The 25,790-nt window shown below is 36.2% G+C and overlaps 1 protein-coding gene across 5 annotated transcripts in view; it reads left to right on the top strand.

Moving 5' to 3' along the window:
- The window catches only part of STRN (striatin), a 70,110-nt gene that overhangs the window by 23,533 nt on the left and 20,787 nt on the right, over positions 1 to 25,790 (top strand). For 2 of the 5 annotated variants that reach the window (XM_059468578.1, XM_059468576.1), the window contains exons 4-11: positions 889 to 967; positions 2,804 to 2,968; positions 14,358 to 14,493; positions 16,315 to 16,450; positions 20,141 to 20,251; positions 22,556 to 22,642; positions 23,198 to 23,341; positions 25,478 to 25,614. In XM_059468578.1, the coding sequence (XP_059324561.1) occupies positions 889 to 967; positions 2,804 to 2,968; positions 14,358 to 14,493; positions 16,315 to 16,450; positions 20,141 to 20,251; positions 22,556 to 22,642; positions 23,198 to 23,341; positions 25,478 to 25,614 (995 nt within the window). The remainder of the gene's footprint in view (positions 1 to 888; positions 968 to 2,803; positions 2,969 to 14,357; positions 14,494 to 16,314; positions 16,451 to 20,140; positions 20,252 to 22,555; positions 22,643 to 23,197; positions 23,342 to 25,477; positions 25,615 to 25,790) is intronic. The other 3 variants (XM_059468579.1, XM_059468580.1, XM_059468581.1) reach the window with 3 other exon arrangements.

Genomic DNA, 25,790 nt, shown 5'->3' with positions numbered 1-25,790 from the left:
TTCTGGTTCTTAGGTCTTGTTTATACAGGAAGTTTGTTCATCCTTCAGTGTTTGGACCACAAGGTTTTAAAGTTTTGTAGAGGCTTTCATAGATAATAAACCAAGGCATTTTATCTTGGGAAGCATATGTATCTCCTTGAGGAGAGGAAAAAACCCACCATCATGTGCTGTGAAGCTATATATGGAATAAATGTGTAGCTGTTGGTTGCCAGCATTCTGACAGTTTTCTTAAAAGAACAGCCACATAGCCACATGACATTTTAAAATTTTTTTTTTAGATTTTCCTGGAGTAGTAACTTTTGGTTACAAATTTATGGTTGGGGAAAGTGTGCTGAAAATTTTTTAACAACTTTTCAAGTTAAAAATTAGTCCTTATTTTTTTGTTTGTTTGTTTCTGCAAAACTAATGCAAATAAGGATTAAATTGATGCAAGTAGATTTGTTGATTTATGTTAAACTGTCAAGTATAAAAAAATTGGGAAGTTGTAAACCAATATTGTGCTGCAGTTAGCAGTTAAAGATATTTGTATTCAGACTTAATGTGAGCAGCAATTATCTTGGGAGGCCAAAGCAAAAATTGGACTGCAGACTGACTGACATTATATGCCCCTAAAGGAGTTAGGAACTTGCTTTCATAGAGGAGGAGTGCTTAGGAGTTAGGACGAGTGGAACTTGCTCTCATAGAGTAGGATGTACCTGGAAATCTTAATGTGTATATAGTACTACAATTATGTGCTGTGTGCATTTTTTTTCCCTTCATTATTTGCACTTTGAATTTTGGTATTAAACCATTCCTAATAATTTTGAGGCAGATCACTTTTTATGTGGATGGGCATCTTTTATGCAAATAGGAAAAAGAAAAAAAATGTAATAAAATAATCTTTTTCAGACGAAGGGAATGAGACAGAGATTCAGCCACCACAGAACAGCCAGCTAATATGGAAACAAGGACGACAGCTGTTAAGACAGTAAGTGTTGAAAAAAGGACTCAAATACTGATTGCAAAGAAAGAATCTGCTAATGAAATATGATGGTGATGGTATTTGATTTTTTGATTACTCTTTTTCAGTTGTGTTTCACTGAAAGAAAAGCTAGTGTGTGTGAAGAAGTTCATTCAGCTTCTGCACTACTTTTCCTTGGGTTTTCAAAAATTTTAATATTTCATAACTTCAGATGAGAACCCTTGTAAAATCACAAACGCCTGATCTCATTTACTTTTCTTTCATGGAGTATAATAAGCCAATCTGCTTGAGAGAACAGTGGGTCATGACATTTTGCAATTAAAAAGCAAAAGACACATGATTCTGTTAAGAGCTGTGTAAAATAAAAACAGCTGGCATTGGAGAAGGAAAAATTTTATTTTGGCTTGCTTAAGTTGCAGAAAAGATTAACATCCAGAAGGTTAGACTAGATGTTTTCTAATTCTTGTTCATCTCAATGAAACAAATGTCTCTTAATCTAAATTAATTTTTGAATTGTGATCATAGTAACTAAATTAACTGCCATGATATTTGGTGTGTTACAGAAGATTAAATGAGAGGGGACTGAGACAGTAAGGATGGTCTGGAACTTACCTTAAAAGACCTTTTTCCAAGGAGTTGTACAAAAGTTAAATTCATTGAATGGCTTGTACAGGCTTCTCTTTTGCAAGAGCTCAAATCTTTGCCTGCATGTTGAATAAATGTAACTAGAGTGGTTTTGACTTGGATCAGTGATTTTGAAGATGAGTCATTCCATCTCAGCGCAGTTCATGCAAGAGTGACACACTGCTGAATATAGAGTGCATATTACTGACAGACTCTGTTTTGCATAGGTGACTTGTTTGATTTTTCTGTAGCCAACAATCAGTATTTCTCTCCTAATGTGGTTATGTGAATGATATTAAATAATTGGAGGAGAATGTTCTTGCAGGAGAAGTGCACGTCCCTGATTTGTAGCAGCTGTCACTGTAAAATAGCATTTCCTTTCTTCAGAGTTGTCTAGAATATTGACAATTTAATCAATTCACTGCTATTAACTCCATGTTCTAGAGGGAAGGACACAAAGCAATTTCTACTTTTTCTTTTTGAAATAATTATTTCCCTCCTGTTTCTCTCAAGGGCAACATGGCATATTGGTGAAAGAGCCAACTTTAAAACTACAGAGCCAACTTTGGGCTGTGAAATCTATACAATGATTTTTGCTGTTCAGTGTTTATATGGAAGACAAATTTTTGCAGATCCATTGCAGAATAAAGGAAAGGCAAGACAGATTTTATCAAGTCTAGTCCATCATAAATAACAGCTCTTACTAATGGCCACAGCTAAAGAATTTAGGGTTTATTCCATTTTCTAGTCTTCTAATAATGTTTACATAAGGAACATATCTACTGCTTCTTGTGTCTAGTTTCCATGTGTCAAATTATGAAAATACTTGTGCATGCAACTGTGGTGATTTTTATAAAGCAGTTGTAAGTATTTTAATTGAAAGTGCTTTTCCATCCATTTTAGTAGATGAATGAATAACGTATTGTATAACCTCTGACTGCTAGGCTCTCTGATTTTTTTTTTCTCAGTGACTGTAGAGGCTGGTACTGCAAGAGGCGATCCCTCTGCAGCTGGTACAGGATGATTTACAAGCGTGTTTCACTAGCTCAGCACCGGAGTTCGCTAAGCTTAGGGATTGAGGATGAGTTCAGGGAGAAGTTCAGCCAGTTGCTAAACTAAGGGATTGAGGATGAGTTCAGGGAGAAGTTCAGGGAGGAATTTCATGTTTTGCAGAAGTGACATGTGCAGAGGAGATTAGCATGAGTTCTCTTCCTTCAGGTATCTACAAGAAGTGGGCTACACTGACACGATATTGGATGTGAAATCAAAACGAGTGCGAGCTTTACTGGGCCTCTCAAGTGATGCTTCAGAAAAAGAGAACAGAAATCAAGAGCCAATGGTAAATGGCACAGAGGGCCAGATTAAAGAAAACGCAATGATCGGGTAAGCATCAAGATGACTTTGTTCTATTTCTGCATAAATGCACTTAGTGGCGTTGAACAAAATTTTGTTTACTGAGAAGATTTCAGGATTTTTTCTTAGTTTGAGATTAGAGCAATTCTAACTAATTTTATTATATTAAGCAATAAGTATGGAAGTAATTCTTTAGATTCAAATCTTGAAAGCACCATAATTTTTTTTTCCAGTTGGATGGCAGCACTAAGTCAAATCAAGCCTCTTTTGAGATATGATTGCTAAGTGTTTAGAAGTCAGTGTTGTTTCAAGTTAATGGTTTGTTTGTATTGCTGGACACTTTACTGTGTAGGTTGCAGGCTTTGCTCTTCTGGTCTGTGCTGACTATGACATGATAAACTATATAAGAGAAGGAATTTATTCGCTAAATCTGAAAAACAAAGTCACTCATTACATTCTGACTCCGAAAAGTTTTTGGTTTTCTACTGACATGTAAATGTGACTGAAGTGTAAGGAACTAATTTCTGTATTTTAATATTTCTAATACTACGGAAAGTCAGTCAAAGACAGTAAAAGCTTGTTCTCACTTCTTCTCTTAAGTACTGTTAAAACTTAAGAGGCTTTTTTCCCATTTTCTTCTCTTTTCCATGCAGTGTTAAAAAAGAAAAAAAAGTAAGTTAAACTTAACTCTAAAGACTTCAGAAGAACAATCTGTTCATTCTTGTTTAAGATACTGTAGTTGCAAAACTGGAAAAATAATGAAAACTATGCAGAATTGTAGGAACAGTAGATGAGGTAGCTATTTCCAGTAGTAGCACAGCTTTCCTCAGAAATCACTCTTTTTTCCTTTTCTATATTCATGGCGCAAAATTCAAGACCATTATTTTCTAAGACCTAATACAGTTATATATACATCCTATTTTCTAAAAAGCATTTGTAAGATTTCATTATACCCTCCTGATAGCTGCAGCAACTTCAGGCCAACAAGTGACATAAGGGCAGAAGTTCATTGTTATGTAATTAAATATAATGCTGTGAGATGGAAAACTTGAATGTGTGAGAAAACCTGCAAGCTACTAAAATATATTGTGTTGCTACATAGTTGACAAGTCATGTCATTTATGTACAACAGCTTTGTTTGGAAGAACAAGGAATGCTTGATAGCTTGCAGTAACAGTTCTGGTTTGATTTCTGGTGAAGGGGAAGTGTGTAAATAAAGCTTCTCCTCTTACACTTCAAAATTTATTTTTGTGTATTTACATAGTTTTGAAGAAGGTGGATGTGTGTATAAGGTAGTTACTTGATGGATGAAATACTGGGACAGTGGTTTTAATATAGCAGTTTTTGGATATATTTGCATTTCTCTCCTATCTGCTTGGTTTTGGAATAGATCTGACATTAGGTTTAACACTTTGTAGTTTACCCTGTTGCTGAGGATATTCACTGATGGAGAAAAATGAATTCCCTTCCATTGTGGCTGTACTAGCTTGTCAGCTGCAAGGCTGGTCAGGCTGTACACTTTGAAAAACTGTTCTTGCATGTGATGGCTGAGATGGCAAACTGCATTATAGAGCTTAAGGATGTGTTTTGATAAGATAATGAACAAGAAGGGACTCAAGGGCTTTACAGTGGAAAAATTTTCCAGGGTTCTTGTTCAACATGGTCATGTTGAACATGGGTGATTTTGAATTTCTGGATGTCCACTGCCATCTCCCTCACCAGAAGGAAAAAAGTCATTATTTTACTAGAATTCCATGATCAATCTAAGTACAGGACTGCCTCTCAATGCTGTGATTCTTCTGGGTGCTTCAGTCACACTTACAGACCACCTCTTTCAATTTTTTTTTCAGGAAGCATTCTGTAGCTTGCTTCCTGGCAGAGACTGCCTGTTATTTAACAGCTATTTCACCTTGTGCTACCTCAGTGTTTCTGTGACATCTGGCACTGTTCATCTTCTTCCAGCTGCATCATTACTTACCTTTGAGATTTCAAAGGGCAGCTTTGTGGGAGATGCAAAATGAGAAATAAGCTCATAAGCTGAAATAAGCTGTTACCTGCCTCATGTAATGCCAGCATAACTTCAGTCTATATAGAACAGCTTCTCTTTGGAAAGTATAGCATTGAATAGATGACACAGGTCTAAGGCACATGGATGTTGCTCCTGAACTCAGGGTGCAACTCTTGAACTCAACTGAAATTTTTAGTGAGTGTTGGAAACCCTAATTCAATGCTTTCCTACCTGGTTGGCAGAACTAGGAAAAATTTAGATGACTCAGCTAAATTCTGGCTTGCTGTTGAGGAAAGGCATCCTTTGAAGCAATCTCACCAATGCTAGGCTGCTTACTGTGAGGGCAAAAGGACTGGCCCTTCCTTTAGCAGCTTCTTGTTATTCCTTGTGTTCATGTAAAGTGAAAAATGGATTTGGACTGCAGCAAGCTTTTACAGTTGGAAGGAGTGCAGTGAACAAGTGTCTGCAGTTTGGTAGTGGTAGAAGAGGAAAGTTATGGTGAGAAATTGGAATAACAAAAAACCAAACAAAACCTTAATGCAATTCCAGAAAGTTTGAAGTTTAAGGACATATGAGAGTGTTGGCCAGGACCATGAGACATTGGGACAGTTGCAAACTAAAATGCAGACTGAAGACTTTCAGTGACTGTATGGGTGCAATAAAACTCTTCAGAGGAGAAAGCTTTGCTGTCTGTCACCAGAGAAGCCTGTGAACTGCTCAAGCCAAGGCAGTTTGGCAGAGTTTCCTGTTCAAAACATATAATGAACATTGATGTCAAATATTTGCTTGCAAGTCTGAGGACACTGGTCAACCTGAAGATGTTTTAGTTGCATTTGAAGAGCAGAGCACTGGGCAGAAGGTAACACATGAAAATGGATATAGGCCAACAAGGAATACACCTCTGTTGAAGTGAGAAAAGACAGCTCATAGCATTTTTAATCTGTTTGGTCTTGGAAAAACTGCATAACATGCACCCAGTTGAATATGTGCATTTTTAGTCTGTGTTTTAGTTTAAGTCTGTGTTTTAAAAAACTGTTTACATGGAGTGAAAAAGGTGAGAAGCGGAGTACAGGACTGAAGTAAAGAGAAACCTTGGGGATGGGAAACGATAAAGACAAATCAATAGGAGTTTGAAAAGAATGTGGGTGGATGTGATTAAGATAATGTGCAATAGAGGGGACAATGGTACCATGAAAAACAGAAGGAGTATGGATTTAATGATGCATTTCCAGAATAGAAAAGTGGAAGGCACACTAGCTTTTAATTTCCTTAAAGATTTCTCCATATAGCAGTGTAAATTGCAGAAAGAACAGATTGGTTCAACTGCCTTCTGTACAACTGAACACTTGTGATAAATTCCAAAGAAAGGAAAGAGATGGTATTTGATGCTTTTATGCTACAATATGGTTATCTCTTTGAGAGGAGAGAGGTAGTAATGGCAATAGGAAACAAAACTTCCTTTATGTTTTCATTATTTGTTTGATAGCCAACCAATGCTTTCTTAGTGAAATGAAAGTGGTGCAGCACAAAATAAATGAGTATTGCAGAAAATTCCAGGGAAAAAATGAAGGGCTGATCTGCTTCTCAACACGGTCTGTTTTTAGCACAGTTTTTGTGTTAGTGTATTCATCTGTGCATAGTGCTTTTTTCCTCAGAAAAACCTCTGTGACTTGCTCTGACTGTACTTCTGAGCACAGTGGAAACCCACATGTTGCTTATTTTTAAATATTTTTTAATGCCTTTGATTGTTTTAAAGATAATACCTGGCATTTTTCCTCTGACCTTGGGGATGTGTGAAGTGTATACTTCATGGTAGGTAGGGAGGATGTTTTTCCTCTGTTCAGCTTACTACAGCTTTTACAGGTTTTTAAGTTGTTACAGCAGCATTTGCCTGTTATATGTTTTATCTTGTTGTCTGTCCTTTATACCTGTTTCAACAGCTGAGGTTTGGACTCTCAGTGTTTGGGGTACCAACATTGAGTTGAGCCTTTTTGCGGGAAAGGCTAGTGAGAATGTTTGGGGTGATTATTGTGAAGCTGATGCTGTTTTCCTTGGTATGTAGAAGCATATGATGGTTAATGTAGTGCAAATACTTAATACAATAATATTTAGTTTCAGCAGAGGATATGTAACTTGAATTCTGCTGGGCTCTAGTTAATTTAGAAAACTGCTGTCCAGTCCCTCATAACCTCTCAGCTTAGTTTTGTATGTCCTAAATTATTGCAGTATTTCTTCAGAGAAGTTCCCCCTCCTTTGGTACAGTGATGAACACACTACTGTTGTCTGACTCTGTTTTAAGCCAAATCAGTTTCTCTTCATCCTTAGGTGAAATAGCCTCAGACTTTGTGTTACTAGCTGCTGCATGTTTGGCCAGACTTGTATTCTTACATTGCCTATTTATTTGCTGATGTACAGATCCTCTTGAAAACTTTAGCACTCAAGAAAGACATCATGTGGATTTTGAATGCACCCTGCAAGACTTTGAATCTGTAAATGAAATGTTAATATGGTAACGTGAGCTAGATATAGTCCTGTTTTCACCTATTTCATGGAATTTTAAAGGGAATCAGTTTTCAGTTTCTTCAATCAGCTCACTTGCATTGCAAAAGATAAGTACCACTTGGCATGACTGGACTCAAAAATAGATACTAAAATAATAACCTCATAATAATGGTTTAAATTCCTAACACTTGCAGTGAGAGGAATGGGTGCTTTCCCCCAACAAACTGAAACAGAAATGAAAGCTGCCTGCACATGTAGCTTGTAGCCTTGAAAACAGAAGAGTACTTAAGTATCTTTAGTTCATTTATTACCTCATTTTTAGTAGCTTTATCTTACTGAGTGAAACCTCAACAGTCAAATGAGTTTACCTTCTTGAAGGTGTGTATTTGACTACCATTTAGTATGAGTGGAAGCAAATATAATAAAGGAATAGAACTGGAAAGGAATGAGGATATACCACACTGATGTGTGTATATATATGCATAGATACAAATGTCTATATATAAAAAAGGTATAGATTAGTTCTTGCTAAGGGGTTTGATCATTAGAACTATAAATAGCCAATAGAAACTTCTTAAAGAAAAATGGTCCTGAGTGATGTATCACTCTGTCTCTAAACTTACCTGCTGCCTTTTCTTTTCTTATTGAATTGCCAAGGGCTTCCACTGCCTATACTTTACATGAGCAAAATGACCTCAAACCTCGGCATTTCAGAGCAAATCTGAAGACCATTTCAAAATTAAAAATTTTGAAAACTTTATCTTTCTGATATACAACAAGTCATTCCAACTGACACTTCAGTGAATGAGCATCCTTGTATACCAGAAGACCTTAGTAACTCTTTTGCATCTCTAAATCCTATTAACGCTGTCCCAAGTAATGAAAGTGCTGAAGTGCTGCATACTGGCTGATGAATGTTGTTTGTTGACTAGCTTATAAAATGGTTTATTTGGGAAAATACCTCTGAATTTATAAACCTCAGGTAATTGCTGCCATAAGAAAGATTTCCAAAATAGTATGCTAGTAGAGGTTGAATTACAAAAAGGAAAAAAAAAAAAAAAAAACGGTAAGAGGAATAAAGCAAATAGATTTTGGAATTTTTTTTTCACTTTTTTTCTGTTTCTCCCTGCCTCCATCTTGCAGTGGCCTAACAGGCATTTCAAAGGTACCTGATTTAGGCCAGATCTGGATGCTTTCAACAGATGCACTAAAGCAGAAAAAAAACCTAGATAAATTGGGGGTTTTTTTTGTGAAGAAAGAAGTACAAATGGACCACACTTTTAATTGGCACCATTCTAGGGCTTAGGAGTTTGAGAGATGGTTTTTGGCAATGTCACATAAGACTCACAGTACAGAAAGAATGGGGAGAAAGAGACAGAAGTTGTGCAGTTGGAGAGAGAGAGAAGCAAAGAGAGGGGAGGTGAATGGAGAAATAACTTAGAAGAGTTACTCTGGTACCTCAAATATTAGGGGTTTTTTTATTCTCTATAAAACTTATTTGTTTGATCTATTATAGTTAGCTGACTAGATTTGGCAAGAGAAGCGGTCCTTGCTTTTTAAATGTCATTCCTTTGCTATTCCAATTTATATGCAAACCATTTTGTAAGTGCTGCTTACCAGTTGTAATACATATTGCACTAGTTCTTGCATTGTGTGGTGTGACTTCATAGGAGATTTCAAAGGTTGTGACAGACTGTTAGCCTGGCCTGTGTTCATTGTGTGTAAATGTTGATGATTTTAACTGTTCTGTAGTTTCTATAAACTATTTTGATATTTTCTGTGCTGCATTATGAAAGATTTTACAGTGTTGAACTCTAATGAACTGTTCTTAAAGGCACTTCTCAGTGAATTTGCATGCATTTATTTAATGCGTACAGTTTGATAGAATTTAACTGGCCACATTGAAAAAGACTGTTTTAAAACGTGATAACTAAATTCTGTGGGGAATTAATAAAACTTATGAAGACTGTGCAGTAGCTGTTTTGATAGTAGTAGGAAACTGAAGCAAAGAAAATGGCTCAAGAAAGAGTATGGTAGAACAGCTCTGAATCCTGGGTCGCAACAGGTTCTTTCCAGCTGTACAAGCTCCCAGGAACACTTCTCAGCCCAAGCTGAACTTGTATTTATTTAACTTTATTGTGGTATTTGTTCCTGCTTCTGAATTTATCAATAAAATCCTAGTTTTATTTAAGATAACTTGTGCATGTCTTGGATAAAATAAACAAAAAAGCCCTCTATTCTTTCCTTTGAGGCTGTGAGTAGGACTGAGGCAGTTAATGTTCTTGTGGTTGGACAGTTCATGGGAGAAATTTGAGATTCTCCCTGGACATGGCCACAGACTTTCCAGGGTTATTATCAACAAAAAAGAAAGTAATGATAGAAATGTAGAGTGTGTTAGTTACAACAAAAATACATGTCTATAATGTGACTTTAGTGTAAGTTAAACTTGACTTTGCAATTTGAAATGTTCTGGATCATGCTGGGAGCTGGAAAGGTAGCATCAGCATGCTGTTGTAGTTTCCACAAAAGAACTTCACCTTGCCTGTAGGTTATGGCTTCTGCATTTCACTCACTAAGAAACAGGATTTATGTTAAGATCATGAATATTAAATGTTGAGAGCAAATGTGTTCAGTCTGAGCTATACATTTTTTAAAGCTGGCAATATTTCAGTGTCAGAACCAACTGGAGTTTTACACAAAATGCTTGTCTCAAGGCATGTCACTGTTGGGCAGAAAAGGAAGAGTTGATGTTATGGTCTGCAGAGCCCAGCAAAGCCAGGTTTTCTTTATTTAAATAGTGTATGTGGAATATCCACAAATCACATTTTTTTGGTTTCATGGGAAGATGCTATTATTTTTAGTCTTAAAGGGGCCAAGGGGTTAACACAAATCTGAATAATTGGACAGCCTGTAAAATAGAAATTGGGATCAGATTTTCACAGCCATCACAGCTGCTCAGAATTCTGTTGGCTTCTCCTGAGGAGGAAAATACTCATGTGATTTCAGTTTCATGTTCTTTTAAGGGATGTATATACTTCAGTTACCATCTCATTTGTAAGAAGAATTTTGTGTTTTAAACAGGAAAAGATTTGTTACCTTTGGGAATCAGAAGTTCCCTGTTTCAGGAGTGATATTCACAAAATCTGTGCGCTGCTCATCTATTGTAGTAAGAAGGAAAGCCCAGCAGCATTAGTCTAGCTGCAGTTTACCTTCTGGCAGTAGTTATTGTTATGGCCATGAGAAGCAGTTAGTCCTGTTGTACCTAATTGTGGGTAGGCAGGAGTGGCAGGGTAATATCTTTGCCCCAAAGAATTGCCTGTCTGCCTGGATAAGGCTGCTGGAAAGGAGGATGTAATGGACAGAGATAACAGTATGTGATAACAGATATGATACTGTTGAAATGATTTTGGTTGGTTGGTTGGGAAGTGCTGAGTCACCTGGGACGAGGCCGTCAAGGAGAGAAGACGAGAACAGCATGCAAGAGTGTTGTTACTGAGGAAGGAGCAGTGGGAAAGAGATTCAGAACAAGCAGGTGAGGAGCACAGGATTGAGGGAGGCCCTGCCACAGTCTGGCTGCTCTGTGCTTTCTGCTTTGGCAGGTTCCATAGCTTCTCCTGCTGTCTGGGGGTTCTGGTTCATTCTTTCCCAGCTGCTTTTCTTTAGACAGTATGGCTGGGGAGGAAGGAAAAAGCTGCACTTTGAAAATTATGTTCTTCCTTAAATATGTTGTGATACAGGACAGTCCAGAAGAGAGGAATTGTCCTTGTTGAGACCTTATTAGGGTTTTTTATCTCTCTTTATTTGCAATGGGCCCTGAACCTTGCCTCACTTGTGCTTGTAATACCACAGTTTGTATCAGTCCCCACTTTCAGAGCTTGATTCTATTGTTTTCACCCATTGATTTTTTTAAAAAATACTCGAAGCTACAAAAGCCCTGAAAATGTCAAATTGTGTTTCTTTTTCTAAAATGGAATTTAAAGTTATTTATTTTACTACCCTATCTCTGAATATATTTTTGGCCCTTCTGCTTTTTTAAGTTGCTTGGTGAATGACCCCTAAGAGAAAAAATGAAAAAAAAAAGAGAGATGGAAAATTAGTGAAGCAAGCAAGCTTGAAATATCCATCAAATTCCATAGCATAAATTAGCTAAGGCCAGGCATTTTTCTTCAATATATTTTATGTTCTTCCAAAGTATTCACGCTGACAGCATTATCCAAAATGTATTATGTTCATATTCTGCTAAAGGATGACAAATAGCTGAAATTATTAAATCACCTTTGATTTGACTGCTGAAGTTTATTGGGGTACAGTATAGGAAATCAGCCTGTCTGTCAGCTTGAAACTATCTTCCTGTAGAACCCTTGGATAGTTTAGATATTCTTTCTCTTCTATTTTCTTTCTTGGTTTTTAAGAATTCTTTTATGGAAGTTGTGTCTTAGCACAAATAATCTTCCATGGCACTATGCTGACTGTACATTTCTGTACTGTACAGGAGTTTTGAAATACATGATAAATAAGCTACCATGTTTCCCAGTGCTTGAGATACCCATTTACCCTTGCTCCCCATGTAAATGTAGATACATTATTATGTATATATATCCTGCCCACTAAAATATGCAATAATTAATAGGACAGTTGAAATCAGAGCAGTTAATCAAGAAAAAAGATACAACCTTTTTTGGTAGTCACTTTGAACTTCAGTGTGAGAGAGCCAGGTTTAAGAGCAAATGAGTACCAAGTCTGGTATGATTTACTGCAAATACTTGGACCTGTAGAAGGATATCTGTTTCTTAATAGTAAGGTCTCTTAATTAAAATTTTATAGTCCATGTTTGGTGTTAGTTCATATATTGCTGTTTACCTGGAGTATGTCTGATAATTGCTATTATAGATATAAGCCATAGTGTTTCTACATGGCAGATTTTTACATGGCAAAATATAGAGGAAAAAAACCCAGTAACAGTTGTGGTTGGAAGATTTAGTCAAATACAAGTAGACACAGCCTCTCAGAATTTGCTGAAAGTCAAGAAGTTAGTCAAATGAAGTACATCTTGTAATGTGCTGTCTTACAAAGATATTTCTGTTGGAAACAGAAAGGCAACTATACCATAGGATTTCTGTGAAAATGTTCATTGTTACTACAGATTCATGAGGTGTTACAGGTTGCCAAAGTAGTGATTACTTAAGGAAAAATAAAGATGGCACAGGTTGTTTCCAGGTTTGTCATAGAAACAAGAGTCACAATACTGCTGGAAGCAGGGCAGATTTGAAACTTGCTTAAGATTGTTCTTAGATCTAAGTTAAGATCTGGAAAAGCGGAACCACTGTTGGAAAAAACAGTGACCATGAAAACATAATGTACATGGAGGTATATTATATATATTATGAGGCTGCTGTGTATGCAGAATTTCTAATGAAAGTGAAATCTCTGTTGGCATTTTTGGGTTATAATGGTGAGTAAATTAAAAAAAAAGTAGAGTAGCAAATTGTCTTAATGAAATGCAGATATACTGGGGCTATGAAGAAGCCACTTCTGCTGATTGTTGTCATGTAAGCATAGAACTGCTTGAGCAGAGACTTTGCACAGAAGGAAGTGTGCTGCTTATTGTGCCTTATTGCACATCAAAGCTTTTGCCCTTGGATGCTTCCTGCAGTAGACTTTTGGAAAGCGTTATGACGAAACCCTGGAGTAAGTGGGTGATGGATGGATGGATGGATGGATCGATGGATGGATCGATGGATCGATGGATGGATGGATGATCAGGTGCTCACACTGCAGGGGGATTACAAGGCCTTACTGTATAGGTGTGTTAGCTGATTGAACCTTTTGAAATGCTTAGCAGAAGCAAGGCACTTGCTGGTACTAAGGGTGACTGCATAAAACAATTTAGAGCTACAATTCTGAAAGGAGAGAGGGGGAAACTTCTGCTGTTTCAGTGGTTGTGAGAATCAAGATCACGTGCATTTAGTGATGAACTATGAAAAACTGTCTACTGATTAAAGGTAAGAAAACAGTAAAGCTTGTCTTCACTGCTTCAAAGCCATCTAAAGATCGTACCAGGTTTTACTGGAAGGAATTGTAACAATTCAAGATGAATGAATTTTGTTTGCTGTATCTTTCAGGGGTTGATGGAGAAGTGCATCTTCTGCATAGTAAACACAGATCCTGTTAATAATTTTAGGACTGCTTTATCTGTACTTTTGTCAGAGTTTAGTAATTGTTACAGTCCTGTTTCTTGGATTCTTCCTCTTCTGTTGTTAGTATAACAACCCTTATGCTTCCTGTTCTGAGACACTGCCTAAATTTCTGCCAGCACAGTCATAATTTTACCCATCCTCATCTATTTTCTTATTTGTTTAATGTAAATTCAAATATTATTTAGTCATAAATGATATTTTCCCATTATATTCTTTTATAGTGGCATATTTATCATGTCTTAAAAGCTAATGAATGATAGATCTAGAGTTTGGTGTTTCCCAGCAAGATGAGGAACATCAGCTAGCACTAGCAAAGTTTTCCTGTACCCTGATGTACATGTGGGAGCTCAGCTTGGTAGCTGTGGCTCATGTCCTTGTTGCTGAGGCTTTCAGTAATGGCATAGCAGAATTGATGTTGTTTTGGGCATGTGTCAAATGAATGTTGCTTTAAAATGCTTTTCGAATAAAAAATTGAAGTCTCTGTCCTAGTAATGGCAGCCATACTAAGAATAATTGTTGGTTCTAATAATACACTTTATGTATATTGTTTCTTTGGCCACAAGAATTTTAGCTGTTAACAGTCCATTTTTACTTGTAGGTTTATTTTAGTCTTATATGTTGGATGTAATAATACAGAACAGCTTAGTAATTGCAAAAGAAACTTCATTGGAATTTCTTTTCTCTCATGATGGTGATTGTTGTTGTTGTTTAGGAAACCTGAATTGACTGACTCTGCCTCTCTGCTAGAGACCTTCAAATTTCTTGAAAATGCAGCTGCAGACTTTAGTGATGAGGAAGATGAAGAAGATATTGAAGGAAGAGAGAAAACAATCATTGATACTGCAACAGTGAGTGGAAAAAATAATTGAAAGTTACGAAGAACAGAAAAAGTGAGATTAATGAGGTGCCTATAAGCAAAGTATATGACTGTGTATGTACACATGCAAATCATTAATGCATCTTTATGATGTTCTGTCCAAGCATGTGTGCATAAGAGGAATTATATGTGCATTTCTAAGTTTTTGCATACAAGTTATGCTTTGCCATCTTTATTGCTCTGAGTTAGATTAAATTTTTCTAAAATTGTCTCTTTACTATTCCATACTGACTAGTATTTTTGATAGATACTGGAACACAATTTTTAAGGTATCATTGTCCTTTTTTACAGTTCTCAGCTTAGTTTGAAGGTATTGCTCATAACATTGCATGTCAATAATGATTCTTGAATATTTATTAAAAAATTAATGATACTTGAAATTACTTATAAAAATTGTATTAGATTACAAAACTAAAATGCACTTGTATTTATGGCTTGTGGAAGGAAGAGGTTTAACTGGAAGAACTCTAATGTAGTTAAGAAATTTTTTTGTTTGTTCAGTCAAATGCCTTAACCTCACTCATGATCTATACTTTGCTATATGATTTATTCATATGATCACACAGATACATGCAATCAGTACTCTTCTTTAAAATTACCATTTATTCAGTGAATTGTTTCCTAAAAATTGAAGCAGATAAGAGATGATGGATGTGATTGTTTTTATGGTCAGTTTTAAGAATTAACACTAAAAACCCATTAGTTTTATGGAATTTTTAAAGGGGATCTTTTCAGATCTTTCCTGTCATTCATGGACTATGAACTAAAGTCTGAGACTCTTCTGTTAAGTCTTGTGTAATACAGTATGTTCACTAAGCCTGCTGAAGAAATGAAGCTTGAAGTTTAGAATTGCTTCAGGTTTAGAAATTGGCTCTCTGTATTTAGAGGAGATACAATCAGTCATCCTCATAAGCTGTGGGATGTTGGGCTACGTACTGGAGTCTTTACAGACTGACCCTTAGCAAGTGTCCAAGTCAAAACATTTTGATTAATGTAAATTTTCTATTTCTGTAGAAGTAAAAATTGTGATACGATTTTCATGTATCATGCATCAGCTTACCAGTTGGTCAAATAACTGCAAAGAATCTAGTTCATTTTGATTTTGAAGGAAAAAGTAAATTTGTGGAAAACTTAAAGTGAAATTCTTCATTAAATCGTATATTTTTTTTCTTTTACCAGAATTTGCTTTTGAATCTGAGAAGGAAATTCAGTTTAAACATGAAAAGCAACATGTATAAGTAGCAATACAATCTGGGAAAGCATTCAGGATGGAATGACTTACAAAGTCTAAGAAAATCAGCTCTTGTCAGCTGTGGGATTTGGGGTTGGTTTATTTGTTTCCTGGAGTTGAGTCTTAGTCCACATAGAGAATGATTTCAGAATTGAAAGTTAGCTATTTTCAGAAAAGCAAAGTGAGTTTGGTTTTACTGAAGTCTTTTCTGTGGCATTCTGGAGTTTTTGTTTGTGTGTTTTATGTGTTTTTCAGCAACGTTTTAAGAGAGAGTTTGTACATTTGTAGTACTAAAGAAAAAGATAGTGGTGTAGATTAGTGTAGGTTATTATCCACGTGATTGATTATTGATGGTCACAGGAAGAAAGAGTTTCATTTTCACTTAGGAGTTTGAACAATGTCTGTGTACTATTCCAGATTTGCTTATTAATGTGTACTTTTCTGCTTCCTCTTCGACTTCCTGTTTGGGTTTTGCATAGAGGACAAGACAGTGCTGCTTGGATTAAAAATATGTTTGTAACTTAAGTCAGCATTTTTTCCCTGTACTTTCTGACCCTTCAGATTGTAAGGAAAAGAGTGCTATCTGACAGCAGTGAAGACAGAGATACAGAAGAGGCTTTGAAAGAGTTTGACTTTTTGGTTACCTCAGATGATGGTGATGCGGAATCGCGAAGTTCAGGAGATGGAACAGACTGGGGTAAGGAAATTTGATGGATCATACCAGGAGAAAAAAAAAGTGTGCTAAGAATATATTGTGACTGATCAGTTCATTGAATGAGAACTCTGTCAGGATCACAGCATCTTTTGATAATTTCTACTATTTCTATTTCTATCTTATTATCAGTAAATAATTGGTAGACTTAAGTCCTCTTGATATAATCTCTTTTCTGTAAACTGCTTCAATGTAAAGAATCTTCAAGGTTTCTGCCTCGGGTCTTTTTCCTTTTCACTAATTCTAAGGCAGATAGAATTTAAATTTTATGAGTGGTATTTCAATGTATTTTTCCAGTGACCCATGTGCATGAAGGGCTCTGATAAAGCTGTATTTTAAAATTATGATATGAAAGTTATTTTGTCATCTTTGCCTTTTCTCTTTGATGCATAGTGTAATGTGAGTCATAAAATCCAAATGAGTTGTACTCATGTTGTGGGTTAGTAATTTAGTTAATATGAACTCTTCAGCTGCTCAAATTTTCTTTTATAATTTAGCAGAATAATGTATCTTTAGGGCCACTAGTCACAGAGACATTTCACAAACTGCTGTCTGTCCTTTGAGGTTCATGTCCTGTAACCTGCATTGCCACCATCTCCACTTTACCTTGACATAATTATTCTGCCTAAACCCTCGGTATAGAGAAGGGGAGAAAGAAGAGAACTGGTTAAATATCTTGATGGGAAGTTGATTCCTACTTTAGCTGCTCTGGAAAGTCTGAAGGATAGGTGCACATGGCGCTAGTGAAGATGATGGGAAATGATTGAGCTTTGTAATGGAGCTGCAGCTGTGACAGACAGATAAGCCATGGTAGCTGTGGCTCTCACATGAGCATCTCCAAGATGCTGTATTTCACTGAAGCCATGTCCATCTCCTGGTTGGACTCCAAGTTACTGTTCAGTGTGATGTAATCTCTGCTTAAGAGGATGTTGTAATATCATTAGATACAGCAGTCAGTATTTGCTGGTCATTTGATAGCAGTCATTCAACAAACAAATCTAGAAATGCTGCTCTTAAAAAAATAATTGGATACTGCTTTTTAATACTAAAATTTTATCCATTTATGCAGGATCAGTGCAGCTGTTGCTTGTGTCACCAAAAAGTCAGTATGCCAACAGGAGCTTTTTGTTCTCAAATTCACACTTCTGGTTTATTTTTGCTTTCATTGATGGCAACTGAGTACCAGTGAGCAGAAGTCTAACATTTAAAATAAATTGTTATTAAAAGTACTCCTTTCATTTCCAGAAATGCAAAAAGGTTTGTTTGTATTGGAGGTGTTCATGTTTTTCAATGACTTCTTTCACAGCCTGTGTCTTTTATGGTAACTATGTGGGACTTAGCTTCTTCAAAGAACTGCTGTTGTAAATCACTTAGGTGAGCTTAAGTGAAACTGTTAAATGTGGTACAGTAGAGTGATGTTGTAGTGAGGGACAGCAGCAACAGAGGAAATTCTTTCTTCATTTTGGATTCCAAGTGTTATTGTTCAGTTACAGTAAACTGTTGAACCCATTTGGCTTGAAAGGTCCTCAAATGTTTTCTGGTAATTTTTAAGCTGTTAAGCACTTGAATAGCCATAGTTCAGGATCCACTTCTAAAGTTGAATAGTATCTGTGGGACATGTGGAAAGCATGCTGGGACAGTCTGCAGAAAATTAATATATTGGGTGTTTTCCTGGCAACAACCTAATAAAAATCTATTTAAACTTTTTTTTTTCTTTTTTTTTTTTTTTTTCTGGAGGAGGGAAAAATGTCTAGTCTAATCAGGGAGGAAAAGCATGATTAAAACTTACAGCCTAATTCCACAAAGACTAGATGCTTGATTCTCTGAAGTATGATTTTCTCATATAGTTTTTGAATTCTTTATGCAATTCTTGCTCATTAGTGGTAATTGAGGTATATGCATTAAGAGGACATTACTTAGCCCATCTATTTTAGAGTCTCTCTTCAGCTTACTAATACTTATTTTCATAGCTTTTCTTAAAAGACTTAAACTGCTAAACTTGGTCTTAAGTTAATCTGTCACTCCAGGAGTATAGGATCGTGACTGAAGGGTTCAAAGGAGTGAGAGAGCACCTTAAAAAGTATCTTCTCCCACTGTGATGCAAGTCTGAGCAGAGTCAGGCTCTATTTTCTCAACATCTGTGTATCAGGTAGTTAGAAGCCACACTAAGTTGCCTTTTTTGGCATCACTGAGCTCTCACAGTAGTCTCAGCCCCTCCTTGTAGCCCATCTGCTCCAGCTGCCTGCACAGTCTTAGTGGCTGCCTTAGACTTGCTACACTTTGCTGATAATTGGTCTCACCATTAAAAATATTGTCTTGGATACAGTACTACAAATTGTGGTCTCACAAGTGCCCAACACAGGGGAACAGTCACTTCCTTCACCCTCTTGCGTACATTCTTGTTAATACAGCCCAGGATGTTGTTGGTTGCTTTTGCTGCAGGAATATGTTGCTGAATCCTGTTGAATTTGATGTTGATAGAGGATCCCTAGGTCTTTTTTAGCACTATTTATTTTTGACAAGTCAGTCACATTAATAACCTATGTGTGGTTTTTATCTTCTGGGCAGTCATAGTGACTCCTTCAGACTGTGATTGATAATGTTGTGCTTCCTCTACAGACATTTAAGTTCTGCAGCTTGGTCTGAGGATAAGTTTATTATTGTTTTGATTTTTGAAAGATCTAGCATAGCTTATTGATGTAGAAAGCAAACTTGGTCTGAAAGGAATTAATCTTTAAATAATAAGGCTAAGATTTTAATGAGAAAAACAAAGCAAAAAGATAATGCATTTCAAAGATTTTGGAGCTGTAATGGTAAAGAAAATATATACGAGGAAGAGCTGTATTACCTCCCCTCCTCTCACAAATTATTTTCCTAAGCTGCCTCAGGACAGCCTCCATATATGGAAAAATTGCTTGGGGGATTTGAACTCACGTAACATGTTTTGCTCAAAATCTCTGAATACTCTAGAATTGGAAGGATTCTTCTATTCTGTATCATGTCACAGAGGAAACAATTTGAGGGAGATGTTTAGGAAAAAAAACCAAATCCAAATCCAAATGTGGGGATGTTTTTGAATTAGGTACGCTGAAATGTTTTGTACTTTTTTTCCAAAGATTACTACCTCAGGCCTTCACCTTTATGTAAAGTTTAATGGCTTTAGTGCTCTAAGTGTTTATTTAAACCATGATGACATGAATATTGTGTTACAAAATTATTTAAATGTGCTACTGCTTTGTGTAAATGACAACATAGCACAAAAACAATAAAAGGAGAATTTGAAATGCAGTACACAGCATCTGAGTTGTAAAGTTATGTAGACGAGTAACATAGCTGTTTCTTCTAGATATAATAATTCTTTCCCTGGAGGAAAGAAAAAGATGAAAAATGTGTCCTGATTTATTGTAAAGTAAATGTTGCTTACATTTATGGACAGCTATGTGCTTGGTTATGGGAATTAAACATGTGAAATTTCATCTCAATTTTTAATAAGAACATTCTGAGCAAACAGAAGTGGAATGTGAGTAGCAGTTTTGCAGCTTTCACAGGCTTGGTGCTATTTCTGTCTTGTTTAAAATAAAAGACAAACGTTGACAGCAGCTGTTGCCTCCTTCAGTGGAGATCACTTGGTGACATTATTGAAAAAGGATGTTTCATTTGTTTCACTTTGTTTAGAAAAGGAAGACCAGTGTCTCATGCCTGAAGCCTGGAATGTCGACCAGGGAGTTATAACCAAACTCAAGGAACAATACAAAAAGGAGCGCAAGGGGAAAAAGGGGGTGAAGAGTAAGTGGAAAACATTGCACCTTAAAATCATAAATCTCACATCTTTCACACCCTTAATTCTATCTCTCTTTCAATGTTTTCCTAAAATTACTTACTCTTTTACTTTGCTGCTCCTGACTGCTTTCCTGTTCACCAGTTCTCAGGGGTTGAAATTAATGACAGACGATCAAGTTATCTGATAAATAGTTGGATCAGATATAACTTCTTCCAACCAAGTGTTGGATTAGTTAAAAATTCTTGCTTTGAGCATGTTTTGTACTTTTGTTATTCAGATATTTAAATTGTACAAGGCATTGTTTTAATACTTCACACTTTAATACAGAAGACTTCAGAATCCTTTCTTAGCTGGAAACATGCCAGTTTCACAGGAAGAGTTAAAGTCTGGTATATAAATAAGCAAAGAAAGAGACCAAACTGGAAACTCTCTTGAGTATCTTATTAGATGACAGTGGGAGAAAACAGGTTAATTTCTACCCCTGTTTATACTTGACATTCACAACATGAAAGTCATGCTGTCATCATAATTTGTTATGCAGGGCTCGAAATAGGAAGCAACTATGACCATCAGTTTATTTGTAAATCACAGGATTTATTTATTAACTTTCATACCTCTGGGATTAGCCTTCAAAAAAGTTGGGTATTTTTATTTAAAAAAAAAACACCTGTGAACAGTATCTGAAATACAGTTTCTAGCCCTGTATTTTTTTGTTACATTTCTTGAAATACAGATATGTTTTGGTAAAATCAATTGGTTTTGATAGGTAAGCCATTAAATTTTTGAACTCAGATGGAGAGTTTAAAATGAAACACTGTATTCATGGCTGTGTTTCAAAGACCTAGCCATATTGAGAATTCATGTGTGAAAGATGTATATTAATAATATTGCATGTAGTCTGGTAAGAAATTTCAGGGATGTTTCTCCCTTTGTGGTAAGATGCTTATGAACACCAAGGAAATTCTCACTTCCAAAGAGATATGCACAATGATGTAAATATGTCAGAGCTTCACATTGAGACTGACTTGTTTTATTACTTTTTGTATTGATATTCTCATTAGCTGCTACTCAGTAGTTGGTTATTTGGCTGAAATTATGTTATGAAATAACAAAAACTAAACATCTCCTTTTTTCCAAATTAAAACCAAAAAAAGGTAAATAATTACCATGCTTTTAAATTTCTCAAGTGATATTTTTGTCATCTTTGGAGTAATTTAATTTACTGGAAGTTAATTGCAAGTCTGACAAGAATCTGAGCTGACTAAAGTGTTCATGTTTAACAAAATTGATTCTAAATTTCTTTATGGTTAAAGATAGACAGGGCATGCCAATATATGATTACAAAGAAAGTGATTTTTGTAACTTGTCTGTTATTTTTAAAATACACAGACATGTTATGTGGTTCAGGGTAAATAGCTGTGGCGTTAGTCTAGCAGAAATTATTTAATCCAAGTGTTGAAATTCTGTTCTTGAACAGCTGTTGTCTTTTTATTTTTGATGATAAAACTTAATTGTTAATATAGATGCAGACATTATTGGAATATGTTTTATATCATTATGATAAAAAAATCACAATGGAAAGGCAGCACTCAGATATCCAGTGCTCCTTCATGAAGATAATTGCTGCTCAGTACCTTTTGGATTGATTTGATTGGTTTGATCTTGGGAGACAAAGTGGTTTACTGTAGCAGTGAAATTAAGCATCTTTCCATGGACAAACCATCATTGGAGGGCCATCAATGCAGAAAATTCAGGAAGAATCAGAGCCTGTTTTCAGTTATTCATAATGTTGCACATAGTGAAGAAAAATGTGAGGGAGGCTGTCTGGAGAAAAAAGAAGGAACTAAATAATAAATTTTACAAAGTTTGTTTCTATTACTTTAATTTCATCATATATGGTGCTTAGCCACTGAACTGCTACTAAGTAAAATACTGGTTTTTATAAAGCAGATATTATAGTAAAACAATCTTGCAAAATCCTTCTTAGTGTTTTTCTGGATTGAGTAATATTTTGGCGACAGACAAGTTAAATACAATTTAGTGTATTATCAGTCATTATGATTAGGGTGGACAAAGTAGCATTTGCAACTGCGTTAGTAAACTCATGATTTTGCAAGGCTGTAGTAAACATTCCTGTGAAGTAATAAGAGAATAGAATCATAGAATGGTTTTTTGAGAGAATACATATATTAAGAGTACACTACTGTGTTAAAGCTGCTTGAAAATAGCTGTATTATTTACTGGTCTAGGAAAAAACATAATGGACTATGGGTAAGACATTTTCCCATTCTTAATTAAACTTACAACAGGAAAAACTACCGAAGATATGTTTCAGCCTCAATCCTATATAAAACAGTCAAAACAGGGATGTGGGAAAATGATGGAGCAAAGCACAGGTAAGTGTCAAGAAGGGCATGGGACTTCACCATATGTAGCTTCAGGAAGTAGGCCAGTGAATCCAGTTGCATTTTTATTTTAATATAAGTATAACTTCTTGGATTATATAGTTCACGATACTACACTACTGCACAAATAAATTTAAATTATAATGTTGTCATAAGAATATGCTGCACAAAGTACCTGATGCACAAATTCTAAAATATTCATGGATGTCAGCTATCATTTTAGCAAAGTAAATATTCTAATTATCTAAAGTGTGACTCAGTTGGCGGCATTCCTCAGCATCCCGTACAAGTAGCCTATGAGTCCATTCATATGGGGAAAATTGTGCTTTCACAATTCTCAGCTGCTTCTATCACTTTCTTCTTGAAATTCATTTCATGCTGGATGATTAGTTACTGCTGAAATAAGTGCTCATTAGTTTTTCTGTGGTAATGTCATAATGCAAGGTAGGATCCATTGTTGCATGTGCTGCTGTAGCATATCTGATAAAAGGAGTGTCATCGTGAACTATGCCTAAACCCTTTAATTTTTTGTTTTTTTCTGGTTAGGGCCCAACAGGTCAAAGCTGCAAGATATGCTTGCAAACTTGAGAGATGTTGATGATCTCCCTTCATTACAGCCATCTGTTGCACCTTCTTCTAGGCCCAGTAGTTCAAGGCTCATTGAACATGAGATAAACAGGACGGATGAAGGTAAATATTAAAAAAGTGCATACCCCTTCATAGAGGGTGGATGTTTATAGTTACTAAAGAATTATCCTCTCTGACTTTCCAAGCACTTTACAAATTCTGATTCAGTATTGCAAGTTTTAGGTGTAATAAATTACATTCCCATTCCTCCATTATGGTTACGATTAGTAAGGTCAAGACACCTACCTAAGTTCAAGTCTTGGCTGAATCTCTTTGAGCACAATGAGAAAAATAATTTGGCACTTGGTGGCTTTGTAATATAATCATCCTAAATCACTTGCTTTTGTTTGTGCTCAAGCCTGGCAGACAAGTGTGGGCCAGAAGCTCTGAGGACATAAGAGCATAATTTTTTTTCCCATTGACATAATTTTAAATGTATGTATGTATACATACACACACACAAGTGTGCTCTTTTTTCCAAAGTACAAAGATAGAGGCTGTGCAGGTAAACACAGATGCCTTACTATAGCTTTCAAAAGCATGTGCAGTGAAGCATGATTATGTAGTGAATCATACAGGACAACTTGCAGCTTGCCAGTGTATTAATTTCCATAATGTATTCCAAAAATTAGGAGAAATTCTCATAGGGCTAGTCCAAGTATGGAGAGCCACACATGCATCTTTGTAATGAAGCACTACTATTAAGTCTGAAAAATGCTGAGTCATCTATTTGATTCAGTATTTGAATTGCTATAATGTAGAGCATAATATCATATAGGATATGAAGCTATATTAATTTGTCAAACATGGCAGCCTTCCAGTACCTAAAGGGAGCCTGCAAGAGAGGTGGAGAGGGACTTCTATGTGGGCATGTAGTGACAGCGCGAGGGAGAATGGTTTCAGACTGAAAAGAGGGCAGGTGTAGATTGGCTATTAGGAAGAAATTCTTTACTGTGAGGGTAGTGAGACACTGAACACGTTGTCCAGAGAAGCTGTGGAGCCCTGTCCCTGGAAGTGTTCTGTGCCAAGTTGAATGGTGCTTTGAACAATCCCATCAAGTGAAAGGTGTCTCTGCCTGTGGCAGGGGGCTGGAACATGATGATCTGTAAGGTCCTTTCCAACCCAAACCATTCTATGATTCTGTGGTATCATGTGGTCTATTAAAATGGTAAATATGTTTTTTGAAAAATGTGCAAAACATGAGTTCCACTTAGCAGTCTTTCAGTGAGAGTGAAAAAGTAGGTCGGCCAAGTTAAAATTAAGATGCATAAAAAGCTCTGGTGTGTGGAATAGCTACCAAAGATCTCAGTAGTTCTGCTTCCTTCATGCTCAGTGATTTTCTTCATGAAAGAAGGGGGTAACTTAGCAACGCTTTGTGGAGTGGAAGAATTTTTTGTTGAATGTTCCCTTTCCAACTTTTCTCACATGTACTGAGAGCTGTATTAGCAGAGCTCTATTTTCATGTCCTTTCAGTAATGTGTTTTCTAATTCAGAGACTCGCATGGATTCTCACAAAAAAAGGACAGCTGATTGTTACCAGTTTGAGTTTGGTATTAATGTTAGCTGTGTATTTCTTTATAAAGCTGAGACGCCATATTTTGGGCACACATTTTTTTATTCTAGGAAGTTTTCAAATTTGATGTCATCTATGTATTGTGTGTTAAGTGAAATATTGCATTGTGAATTCAAAACACAGGAGAAGAAAACTGTAGTGTAGACTTAGGGGTGGAGGAGGTAACAGATGTTTGTGATGAAAAGGTAATAACTAAGAGACCCATTCAAAGAGCAGTGCTTGAAGGGCTTTGTTTTAGGCTGCTCCCAGCTGTTTTTATCTACATTTTTGCTTCTTCGATATCTATTTGCTATATTTTGTAGTTGAGTTGGGGAAGGTGTTTTCTGTGTTTCTTGTGCACTTTAAATGGATTAATGGTAGCACACCCTTCCTGCCCGTGGCTGGCTCCATTTACTGTCTGGAGTTGCACACACCTCAAGTGTAGGTGTGTTCAGAGGGTGCTGCTTATTGGTGAGTATGGTGATTATCTTTGGAATAGCTGTTTTTCTGTGAATCTCTGTGGATCTTTTTGCCCTCAGCTACTTGACAGATATGTAGCATTCTAAAAGTGGAAAATGTGCTTTTATTGTACACTGTAGTGTAAATCTATGTTTCAGGATTTTTTTGTTTGTTTTGTTTTCTTGCAGTGGAAGCTTTAACATTCCCTCCATCCTCAGGGAAATCTTTCATTATGGGAACAGATGAAGCCCTTGAAAATGAACTGGGTCTTGGAGAACTGGCAGGCCTTACAGTAGCAAATGAGGCAGATTCACTGACTTATGATGTAAGTGGTTATTAATGGTAACTCAATGTCCTTCTGTCTTGTTGAAGGCAGATGCAAGTTACTTGTGTATAGACTCAGCAGAAAACATTCTCCAGTTAAAATTATGCTGCCAGAGGATGTCACAAAGTTTTACTTGGCAAAGGACTCCTTCCCATGCACAGCAGCATTCAAGCTCT

This window comes from Ammospiza nelsoni, chromosome 3, assembly GCF_027579445.1.
Source record: "Ammospiza nelsoni isolate bAmmNel1 chromosome 3, bAmmNel1.pri, whole genome shotgun sequence".
Classification (NCBI taxonomy): domain Eukaryota; kingdom Metazoa; phylum Chordata; class Aves; order Passeriformes; family Passerellidae; genus Ammospiza; species Ammospiza nelsoni.
Note: the sequence above shows the minus strand (reverse complement) of the source record. Positions and strands in the feature narration are given on the sequence as shown.